Source organism: Musa acuminata, chromosome BXJ3-10 (assembly GCF_036884655.1).
Source record: "Musa acuminata AAA Group cultivar baxijiao chromosome BXJ3-10, Cavendish_Baxijiao_AAA, whole genome shotgun sequence".
Classification (NCBI taxonomy): Eukaryota; Viridiplantae; Streptophyta; class Magnoliopsida; order Zingiberales; family Musaceae; genus Musa; species Musa acuminata.
Genome location: NC_088358.1, coordinates 30026748 through 30039236, shown reverse-complemented (window position 1 = coordinate 30039236; position 12489 = coordinate 30026748). Strand labels below are relative to the sequence as shown.

The following is a 12489-nucleotide window of genomic DNA, read 5'->3' as shown; positions in this document are numbered from 1 at the left end:
TCGCCTCCATATTTGCTCCATTGCCCTCACCTCTATCACTTGTTGTCATAGTCTTGCTATCCCATGGTCATCATTATCACATCGACAAAGATATCATGGGTGCAGACGATGATGACAAAGAAAGAGAGTGAAAAGAGATAAGGGCAATAGTGTAAGACAAAAGTAATGGTCGATGGGTATAAAGGTAATGGATGGAGGTAGACGTGATCGGGACCAAGACAGGGTAGGGGAGAGAAGAGGGAAGGGAGGGGGGTGTCTATGAATGAAACTAGGAGAGGAGGTTGCTAGGGGCTCAAATGGAGATAGCGGTCGATGAGGTGAAGGCAGGGGTCAAAAGTATATTTTAAGAAAAAATATATAATATTTTATAATTTTTCGAAACGAGGACGCTAAAATCTTTTAAAAGTAGGGGTTTTTACGAAAATTTGCCTAAAACAATTTTGGTCCTCGTGGAATAGTCACGCTGAAAATAATGAATATAATAAAAAAATGCTCTCCTGAAATAAGAAAGTGTTGCTTTCCTGTTTCGGTTGGGATCTGATCTAAGTTAGGGCTGCAGCCGAACCCTGTGGCTTGTGTAATCGGGCAGCGGATGGAAGGGCGCGGCTTTGTCTCCACGAGGTGCCCATCGGGAGTGCTCGCCAGCGTTTTGCCTGGTTGAGCGGAGGCCGGACGCCGCGGCGGCTGCTGGGTGAACACGGGGGATCACTTGAGCGGCTATCGGCTTTCGGTAGCGCCCCACGATGTCGGTTTTGATCGTGACGAGCTTGGGGGACATTGTGGTGGATCTCCACACCGACCGATGTCCTCTCACCACTAAGAACTTCCTCAAGCTCTGCAAGTATGTACATACACACTGATAGCTTTCTCCATTTCTTAGACTTCGTCTTATTCTTGGTCTCATTTGGGAACGAAGGCGTTTGTTTGTGCCGGATGAAGAACGTAAAACCCTAAAATTGAGGTTTCTAGGGTTTGTTGGTTTCCTTTTGTGATTATTGGTCCTAATTTGTGCAGGATGAAGTATTATAATGGTTGTCTGTTTCACAAAGTGGAAAAGGACTTCTTGGCTCAGACTGGAGACAGGACCGGGACTGGCACAGGAGGAGATTCAGCGTACAAGTTAGTATTTCCACTTATTTCGTTTGCTGCATTTTGTAAGTGATGTTCACTCACTTTATCACATTGAATTGCTGGAACCAGGCACGTCATTTGACTGTTTGGACTATGGTTACCATCAGACTGTAAGATATTATAAATATCAAATCATTAGATTGTCTCAGAACTGTATGTTTGATAGAAAAGAGAATGGTCGTGCTTCTATTTTTGCCTTTGCATCTAGGGAGGCAGTTAATTTTGCAATGTCAAGTGGAGTGAAGATTCTTTTAGTAGCAACATTTCTGAAATCATACAGTTCTTGACATAAATATCAACTCAAATTTCATAGTCATGTCTCTAAGATGCATCAGAATAAATAGTTCGGGAGCAAAGCGCAACCATAACCCATTCTTGTCATCTTCAGTTACGATGTCTTTCTCTCCAAGATGAAGTCAGGATATATGACATGACTTTTTTTCATGATGCATTCTTCCTAGTGACAATGAACAGATCACATGAATTTTACCTGATTAATCCTTGTGACTGGAACTCCTTTAATTGGACGAATAAGCTGAAGTCTACAAGTTCTGGACCTTTTTTGTTCATTCTGATGCTTTGTATTGTCTTAATTTGCTTATATTCTGGAGACTTGAGCCATGTGACCCTGCCTAGGTATGATCAGTTTTATAATGTTTTTAGATCACTAGTCTTTCGACATATTTGTTCCTTTATGTTTTTCATCTGTTTCTTCAAACCCCTTATCACTGTCATTTTATTGAATTATCAAATTTTAGGACATGCTGATGTCCATGCCACAGACCCCACACCCCACAGGCCAGCAAACTGGGGGGGGGGGGGGGGGGGGGGGGTTGCAAATGTAGAAAATATGTATCATGGTTTTCCCTCCTTGTAGTTGTCATTCATCAGATCCATTCCATGTTTTACTTCATCAATTCAATTTTAATGGCAAATTTTTTGTCAGAATAATGTCGATGTTAAACCTTGAAATATAATTTGACATATTGGTCCCCTTTCCCATTTTTTAGTTGTATAATTGCCTTTCTTCTTTAAGCTTCATGTTGTGTCAATTCTAATTTGATGCATTTTCATATGTGTTTAATTTTACTAATCCAGAGTAAATTTCCTGGTTGTTTTTTATATCAATCTAAGTGATTTATATAAGCTTTTTGTAGCCTACATAGCATTAGATTGTCTCCAAGCCCACCTTTATAATTGATTGTGATTCTTACCCATATTGTCCTACTTTTAGATTTCTATACGGTGAACAGGCACGTTTCTTTGAGGATGAAATTCATCCAGATCTTAAGCATACCAGAACTGGTACCATAGCTATGGCTAGTGCAGGACAGAATCTTAATGCTTCTCAGGTACTTTTGTTCAATTTTTCGCTTTTAAGTATCTTTTCAATTCAGCTATTTCTCCCAAAGAAAACAGTTGGTTGAAGATGTTGGTATACCTTTGTTGTACTTGTTAAACTTGCTCATACTTCTCACATAATTTTTTTTTGTAAAAATTAATAGTAAAATATCTCACTTGCTCATACTTCTCACATAATTTTTTTTTGTAAAAATTAATAGTAAAATATCTCACTACGGGGCCATGCACTATAAGATTCAAAGCTCCTTGTTTCTAATTTGATAAAAGTTGTTTCTATTGCTGATATCAGTTTTACTTCACATTGCGTGATGACATTGACTATCTTGATGGAAAACATACTGTGAGTATTACATTATGATTCCTCTTTGTTATTTTCAGAAAATGTTTCCAAACCACTAGAGATGAATATGTTCTTATTTTTCTGATCACAGGTATTTGGTACTGTTGAAGAAAAAGAAGGTTTGGACACATTGGCTAAGATAAATGAAGCATATGCTGATAATAATGGTAGACCTTTCAAGGACATCAGGTTTGTTTTTGCTCCTTGTCATATGTTTGATAGTAAGAAGTCATCTGAACTATCAAAAAGTGCCTTTATACCGCCACTGCTTTGTTATATTTATTACGCTACTGTCGTCCTTATACTTCAGAGTTGTTCTGTTATGCTACTACACCTTTGAGTACCTGTTCCATACATTTGGTTATTAGGAAACAGAATAAGTCACAAAATTGAACATGTAAAGTGTTTCTTGAGTAGCTTCTTGGTAAATTTGCATGTATAGTCACTAAATATGCTCAGATCATATATCAACACTTATCTTACTGTTCTGGAACTCGATTTCACATCTTCCTAAGTGAGACAAAGAAAGGACTTGGAGTTAGAATGACCCAAGGATGCATATGAAGAAGATCTCAATTTTGGTGGTAAATTAGTTAGCATTTTTCTTAGTTGCCTTACAGATGCTTTAGTTTGAACTGTTTGGTGTCCACCTTGAATGTGTAAATTTGAGTCTTAATTTAAACTTGTGCAGTTGAGTGGTATTCATAATAAAATTTTATTGTTCAAGTTTCCTGTACTAAAATTTTAATTTATTTTTCAGTATCTTCGTGACTTGACACTGACATGCTAATTGCTAAAAGTTAGCATATTTTCTCTCATTCTTTTTGTAGTTCAGTATGTTTTTGAAGGTCTCAGGGTTCAAAATATTTTCCTTTCTTTCTTCAGTGTATATAATTTTGCGCTTTTATATCAACAGAATCAAACATACCTACATTTTGGATGATCCTTTTGATGATCCACCTCAGCTTGCTGAGTTTATTCCTGAGAATTCACCAGAGGGTAAACCAGCTGATGAGGTAAGTTGAACTCAGTTGCCATGATATATGTGGTGGTAAAATTTGAAATCATTTTCACATCAAGCATATGCCTATATCTCTTTCTTTATCAGTTTCTATTGCTTGTTCTATGGTATGCTTGTAAAGCACTGTCGTACACATGGTCAACTTTAGTTGAATTCAATTTCCAGGATATATTTGGTGGTAAAATTTGAAATCATTTTCTCATCAAGTGTATGCCTATGTCTAGTTCTTTGTCAGTTCCCATTGTTTGTTCTATGGTATGCTTGTAAAGCACTGTCGTACACATGGTCAACTTTAGTTGAATTCAATTGCCAGGATATATTTGGTGGTAAAAATTGAAATCATTTTCTCATCAAGTGTATGCCTATGTCTAGTTCTTTATCAGTTCCCATTGTTTGTTATATGTATGCTTGTATTCAATTGCCATGCTATTAGGTAAAATTCAATTACCTAATAGAAATCAGTGTTTGTATGCCACTTGCGATCTTCATAATAATTATGTAAACCCCTAACATCATTTCATGACAACAGATGTATTCATGAATGTTCATCCATTCTGAGCTAATCTTCCATCAAATTATTATTCTTTGATGCTTATTTACGGATTCTAAAACAACTTGAAATTTTTGGAGAAACCTCATTGGAATATAGGGATTATGAATTGTTGTTGTAATAGATATTCCTTTTTTTGGTGTCCTTTGCACATTGATTCTGGTCAACCGCTTATATCGTTTTATGAACTTTGAACCTCCTTTCCATTGGGAATTATCTAGATTGCAGAAGAGCGCTTGGAAGATAACTGGGTTCCCTTGGATGAGACACTAGGCACAGAAGAGCTTGAAGAGAGACTTCGTGTGAAAGAGGCTCACACAAATGCAGCAATTCTTGAAAGTGTAAGAAACCAGCATACAGACTCTGATGCTACATTTCTTGATAATCTAAATACTTTTTTTTGTTGTTGCTAATTTGCACTTTTTTTTATCTATGCCAGATAGGAGACATTCCAGATTCTGACATAAAACCACCAGAGAACGTGTTGTTTGTTTGTAAACTTAATCCAGTTACACAAGTAATCATTAACTGAATAACCAGTTGATTCTAGTCATGTTTCATCAAGTCCTTGTTTCAATGCTACATTTGTTCATGTTTAAAAAGTTTACAATTAGTCCAAGTAACTTCTGCAAGACTGCAACTCATGATAAGTCTCCTTTTGATACTTTATTCCCTTATCTTCATCTTGTTGTTGATTCCAGGATGAGGATTTATATACAATCTTTTCTCGCTTTGGGAATGTCATGTCGTAAGTGCTGCCTTCTGGCTCAGACTCGTAGATGCTTCTTGTTTTCTTCACCCCTTTTAACTGCAATAATTTTGTTTGCAGAGCTGATATAATTCGTGATTACAAGACTGGAGATAGTTTATGCTATGCTTTTATAGGTAAGTTCTTGTCCCATTATGCACATAGCTTTTTCTTACTTAAATCAGTATATTAATGTGTATTGATGTCAGTTGACTTTGTTCATGTGTTTTATGTTTGTAGATGTGGTAAAGTGTTGATTTCCATTTGTAATTGACTCTTCCATACTCTTACCTTGAAATAAATGACCTTGAGGATCCCTAGTTATAAGCCAGCATGCCTGTGTCATCCTGATTGTCATTTGTTAATAGTGAATGATTCTCATATGGAGTTACAAGTGCCATCAGGCATTGAACAGTTAGCCACAATGCTGACACTCTTGCTGCGAGTATGAGTTGGAAAATAAAGAAGAATAATGAAAAAAAGTAATTTAAGAGAATGATCTTATCTTCTCTCCAGTAACATTAATTAGGAGGAAGAGTAACTAGGGGCAAGATTAGTTTTCCATTATTACTATGACTTCAGTCTGGAATTGGATTGACATTAGACTTAGTTTGGCACAGGACTGATGGGGGCATTTGTTGGACATGTAAATTTTATTACCCCTCTAATTTTTCACATTAGATGAAAATTGTAAAGCAATAGGTTTAAAAAGATGTCTTACTACAGAAGGTCTAGTAGGAGTAGACCAAGTTTAAAAATAAAGAATAACATTAAATAGTTACAGAAAAATAACACTTTTGAGTCCTTTCCCTTGACAGAATGATATGTGCCATCTGATATGAGCAGCACAATTGACATGTAAATTGCCTAGCTTGGGCATTGAAATGCTGAATTGGATGGATCATATGATCCCGGAGTTGTCCCCGAGTCGAAGATACAATAACATCACATATTTCTGTTGTTTTGTCTTTGGATTAAACATAAGTGAGGTATCATCTTTGGGAAACAGAAGACACCACTTTTTTGGGAAAGCATGATCAAGCTTTTTTTCTTTTTTTTAAGTTATTGCAACTGAAAGGAATAGTGAAAATTTTATGTATTGGCGAGTTGAATTAATGGAAACTGCCAAGTTATCTTTTGCGCAATTTAGGTAATATTTTTTTGAAATGGAAGTGATATTTTCTTGTTGGTTGTAGTTTTTTGTTTTATTTCTCTAGCCTTTTGGTTTTTAAAATATCAGCTTTTTTCACCAGTCATCTTATTCTATCATTGCCTGCATTCCTAAAAAGCAGGTTCAACATAAATAATTAAGAAAAGTCTTGAGGATGAATAAGTTTGTTATTAACAACAATGGCAGCAAAGGATTCATAGACTTGATGATGTTGATTTGTTTTACATTGTCAAGATTTAAACTTAATGTTCATATCTGATTATTGTGTATGCATTCACTTGTCATTTTTCATTGTTACTTAACATTTGAGTGCATTTTCTATCCATTTCTTATCTCAGAGTTTGAGACAAAAGAGGCATGTGAAAGAGCATATTTCAAGGTATGCCTTTGTTGCCTTTAATTTGAAGTAACTGTTTGTTTTGGGTTCTAAACCAGGGTCTGTTGGGAAGTCAAGTGCCTTATAACAGACTCTTTTCTGTTATACTTGGAAGAAATAGGGTCATACTATATGACTTCTAATATTTGAGTCAACTGTCTTGACTTTATAGATATTAAGCTCTGATGAGTTGTATCTCTCTATGAAGCTAATTTTGTGAAAAGTTGTGAAGTAGGTTCTTTATGCTCAAGTTACCAATCAGCTTATTGTAGTTCTATTTAGGTTTCATCACATTCTAAATCCTTCTGATCAAGTGTCAAATATTTTAATTGAATCATAATCAAATCATGATTATAATCTTTCTCGAGAAAGGATACCCTGACATAATTATTGGACGAATTGGGACGGGTTTTGAGCTTTACTTGGAGTAGTCCATTGGTTCATAGGCTCCTTGTTATGCTTAAACTGATCCTGTTCCTGACTGTGATACTGCTATCTCATAGATCCACATGACCTACTCTCCTTGCCCTCAAATTACTACCATCAATACAAAACAATAATTAAAGGCAGTGATATTATACAAATATTTTTCCTGTAAACACCATGCAAACGTGGTTGGTTTGTCGTTTTGAAAATACTAGACCCCTTGTTGATGGTCATTTCTCCCGTCACTTGTTGCTCTCAGCCCAAAACAAGTGACAGCTACTGTTTGGACAGAATGATGCTGATTTTTTCTTGAGAGGCTTAACCTTAGCGTCGTATTAAGCCTATGTGATTTGGATGCCATAAACTTGGGTCACAGAAATAACCTCTTTCCTTGTGTGTGAGAGGCTGTATGCACTGACCTTCTCCATGCCCCACTTTTGTGGGAGCCTAGTGCACTAGACAACCCTTATTTATAAGGGATCAGGGTGTAATTAAGCCTAGTGCAGGAGCCTGTTATTCCCATGTATGGGTGTAATTGTTTTTCCTACAGTATATGTTATGCTAGTGGATTATTTAGTATTAGTAAAAAGTGCATTCAAGGAAGGGATCAGGCAATAGGCAATATTTCCTTGACTTCGTTGTGATATTTCTTTGTTGTACTCAACAAAACTATGAGAAACTTCTGACAATTTGAAACTAGGATTTCTGTTTTGCCCTTCTAAATTGTAGATGCTCCACAAAGTTATATATATATATATATATATATATATATATATATATATATATATATATATATATATATATATATATATATATATATTAATGACTTCTCAGTGATAAAGTGGAGACCCTGTTTTTGAGTCGTCATTGCAATTTTCCTCTCTATATACTATATAAATTAACCTTCAATCATGAGATTTTGATATTTAGCCAGCCACATGTGAGGATTGTGTGAATTATTTATTTAATCTTTTGAATCAATTAATTTTTATAGTGATGTTATTTTTATTCTGTTAATCCTTTTTTTAAGCATGCTTGATGTTTGTAACTTAGAAGATTTGACCATCACACTTGGAACACTGGTTGATCATGATTTGTGAGGCTGATAAGAGGGGAAATTGTTCCATTAAAAGTGGAAATATTATTACGCAGGCTCTTAGTTTCTTTAATGACAGTGAGTAGGTAGAATATTTGGATTTGTTATCTATAACGTCTCTTGTAGCTACTATAGTTTCATGTATAGTGGCTGAGGATATGCATACTGATTTTGGTGACCATAACAGATGGACAACACTTTAATTGATGATCGAAGGATACATGTGGATTTCAGCCAAAGTGTTGCTAGACTATGGAGCCAATATAGGCAGGGCAAAAGAAGTCATCCCACTAAAGGTAACACGCATAGCATCCAGTAATTTTGTTTTCATGATGAGTAGTAGCTAATGTCTAATTTTTGGCTCAGCATTTGCATTTTATATTCCACTTAGAACAACATAACTTTGTTGTTATTATTCATTTGAAATAGTTGATGTATAAACCTTGCTGTCACTTGAGGTTTTACCACTTGGTACAGTTCGGTTTTTACCGATTCATCAAGGGACTGGCACACGGACCAGGAGATTTCATTCGGCTTGATCCATGATAAGTTTTAATGTCCAATAATTTCATTCTACTCGGTTTACCAGTGGGTAAAGATAGCGGTGCCAAGGGAGACTGGGCAGTAGGCATTTTTTATAATCATGACAGTGGTCATGGCTGTCAATCAGTTTTTGATCTTCTCGTCTCTCTGTCTCTGACCAGATATCATATACTTTAAATTAACTAATCCATGACCTTTGGAAATGTTGAATATAATTTTACCTTCAAAATGCTGAAGTGCAATCACTGCCTCAATATATTCTGTTGTTGCTTTTTGTTCAGTGTCTTGCATGTATATATGTCATCGTTCTGTGTCTTGCATGTATGTCTTTGTAATTGTTTACTTGGTGTAGAACATATAACTTCCAAGAACAATTGCTTAAGTTTGATAAGTACATTGCTACATTAATGAGACATGGAAATTGATTTGACCATTTATTGCATCCAGTTTCCATAATTTATGGGCCTCTAGCAGGGCTAGCACACTAACTTACTGGGATTTCATGTAGACATGCAAAGGACAACAAAAACATATGTTGCTTATTAGTATCTTTTTTCTCCTAAGTTTGGTGTTTTCTTTTGTAATTATATATGTTATTGTCCTTTGTAGATTTTAATGTGGTTGAATTTGGTTGAATTCAACAAAAACAGAACCTCACGCTGGTTAACGTTGAATTTAATTGGGTTGTGCCTTATTCATTTTCTGAATCTTTTCATGCTTGAAATGCACCCTGTAGAATGACTGGTTCGGATGGGATGAGTCAAATGGAATCGACTCTTGACTTTTTAGTTAAAAAATTGTGATCTAATGTTTTGTTTATTTCAATCTTTTAGAGGGTTGCTTCAAGTGTGGTGCTCCTGATCACTTTGCCAGGGACTGTGATAAGGAGGACTCTGATAACAAGCAGAAGGGACCAAAATATGTTTTGAAAGATGATAACACTCAGCATGGAGGGCATGAAGATAAGAGGTCCTGACCACTTTCTCACCTCCTATTCCCTCCTTTTTCTGCTGTTGTATTTTCTTTTTTCATTGAAGACTTGATGCTTGATGGTGCAGGTATGACATGCTGTTTGATGAGGATAATCTGGAGACTGTGGGCCATAGAGCTAATGGACAAGAAAAAACAAAGAAGCAAAATGCAAGTCATCACTCTACTGAGAGGAATCAAGATAAGAGAATTTCAGACAGACATCGACATGGAGATGATATAACCAGATATGATAGAGTGGATGGGAAGAGTCGAGGAAACAGGAAACATGGTGACTATCACAGAGATAAGCGAGCCGATGAAAAAGGTGATGAGGATAGAGAGCATCGTCGGAGATTGCACGAGAGTAGCAGGCATGTATATGACAGTGGAGATCCCAAAAGAAGCTTTGGTAGCCGACTAGAAAATGAAAGAGAAGGTGGTGATAGTCACAGAGAGAACGAGGGAGATGATCGAAAGAGATTAAATGCTGACGAGCTTCGCAGACGAAATGATGGGGACCGCAAGAGGAAAAGTAGAGACCATGATGTTGATGACTACCGTGAAAGGAAATATAGAGAAAAGGACCGAAAGTAAAGGAAATGAGATGTTAAAAGGAAATGAAAGGCATTATGACTTGGATTCTTGTCTTGAATCGCTGGTTCTATTTGTGAAAGTAGTTGGAATACTGAACTGTAAGACTTGGATCAGATTGTAGCTGCTGTAGTAAAGGATTGTTTTGAGTTGTCTGTTCTCCAGACAAGGGAAGGAACCACGTTATTTTGCTTGTGAACATAGGCAGTTGGAGTCAAGTCTTTTTATAAATGGAATACTCGTGTGTACGTGATGCAGAAATAGAAGAAAATTTACAGGGAAGATAGACGACTACTCTCTTGCATGCAGTCTTTTGTAATTTTTACTTGGTGTAGAACATATGACTTCCAAAAACAATTACTTAAATTTGATAAGTGCATTGCTACATTAATGAGAGAGGGAAATTGACTTGACCATTCGTTACAGCCCAGTTTTCATAATTTTATGGGCCTCTGGTGGTGCCAGCTTACGTCTCTGTTCTGCTTCTTTTCATGCTAGCAATGTAACCCACCTACAGAATGGCCGTGACTGTTTTGGATGGGATGAGTCAAATAGAATGGCTCAACAAGACTTTTCATTTACAAAATTATGATATAATGTTTTGTTATTTCAATCTTGTAGAGGGTTGTCCAGTGTGGTGCTCTTGATCACTTTGCCAGGGATTGTGATAAGGACTCTGATAACAAGCAGAAAGGACCAAAATATTCTTTTGAAAGATGATTACACTCAGCATGGTGGGCATGAAGATAAAAGGTCCCCACCACTCTCTTATCCCCATTTCCTCCATTGTTTGCCTGTCTTAGAAGCAGAATGCAAATAATCAGGACAAGCATTCTACGAGGAGGAATCATGGTTAGAGAACTTCATAATCGTTTGGGTTGGAGTTAGGATTTAGGATTTAGGTCTTAAAGTTTGGGGTTTAAGGTTTGAAGTTGAGTATTTGGGGAGACAATTAAATAAATAAGATGACAAAGAAATGGGCTGTGCGTGAGGAGCGTGTGGAACCCACATGCGAGCATTGTGATCCGACCATTTATCGTTACACATTTTGATCGAATTTGAATAATGAACAATGCAGTGTCTATATGGGTTGTGCGTGAGGAGCGTGTGGGTCCTATGTGTGTTGTGCGTGCGGAGCATGTGTGGTTGGTTTGGGCTGGTATGACATTTTGCCTCTCAATCCAAGTAACTGCATGAGGCAAGCTATTTATAAGTTTACATTATCAATAAATAGAAAAATAATTAGAGAAATACCATTTGACTTGTATTTCTCAATTTTGTTTGGCACTAAAATTTTGTTTGGGTATCCCACGTATAAGTCCATGCTGGATAAAGTGTTGTAGAAATTATGTATAAACTCTATGTCTATAAATGCATGGTTACCATTGGAATATAACCCACAAAATGAGCGGGCTTCTGAGGCTTGAACATTAAATCCAAACTGTAAATTCTAAACCTATTTATATTATTTAACTTTTTATATAAATTAATGTAGGCAAAATTATATGATCATTATAATCTTATAATTTTATCAAATTATCATGGACTTGTTGTTAATTGACAAGTAGGATTATGATTCTTTAGGCCTTCTAGTAAATAATGTGGGCTAAATGGAGCAATTATTTGTTACCAACACACGTTCAGCCTTCTCTTGGGCCAAATCTTAATATAGTTATAATAGTTTTTACTAGTAAATCAATGTATTTTATAAATCTTAATTATTAATTTGGTTATAAGTTTATAATTTTATAAAGCATTTTATACGAGAATATTAGTGGTATTGATGGAGATTAAATTCGTCTAAAAATATTTTAAGAAATTAGCAATTCCACTATATCTTCATTTATATCTATATAGCAATCCCCGATGTCCATCTAATGTGATTGAGAATATAAATCGTACAATGACCAGTCTTAGTGCATGTATTTTCTCATATTTTTAAGTATTTATAAAACAATCAATATCTACAAAATTTCCTTTTTTTGTTTTGTTTTTGGCACTTCTCTAAATGCGGGGACACAAAGACGAACCGTGAACCATCACACCCACCTGACGCACGGGTGAGATCTTAGTGGCCGCATCGTTCGATGTGGGGCCCATGCAGAGGCAAGGGTTTTGATTTAAGAGTGGGGCTCCGCCGTTCTCAGTTCCTAGCTCAGCTT

General features: G+C 36.1%; 1 protein-coding gene across 3 annotated transcripts; it reads left to right on the top strand.

Annotated features, from left to right (window-relative positions):
* The first annotated feature begins 471 nt into the window (after nt 1-471).
* LOC103968809 (peptidyl-prolyl cis-trans isomerase CYP59) lies at nt 472-10752 on the top strand. Of its 3 annotated transcripts, none has more exons than XM_009382131.3 (14): nt 472-841; nt 1015-1119; nt 2366-2483; nt 2783-2833; nt 2925-3022; nt 3750-3849; nt 4626-4745; nt 4844-4921; nt 5106-5152; nt 5234-5289; nt 6662-6702; nt 8409-8517; nt 9598-9733; nt 9823-10752. In XM_009382131.3, exons 1-14 carry the CDS (start codon nt 744-746, stop codon nt 10328-10330), a joined length of 1665 nt encoding a protein of 554 aa, XP_009380406.2. In that variant the 5' UTR covers nt 472-743; the 3' UTR covers nt 10331-10752. The 3 variants fall into 3 exon arrangements, with proteins under 3 accessions (XP_009380406.2, XP_065028068.1, XP_065028067.1); XM_065171996.1 differs by having other exon boundaries at nt 606-841; nt 9638-9733; nt 9823-10021; XM_065171995.1 differs by lacking the exon at nt 4844-4921 and having other exon boundaries at nt 606-841; nt 9823-10474.
* The last annotated feature ends 1737 nt before the right edge of the window (nt 10753-12489 follow it).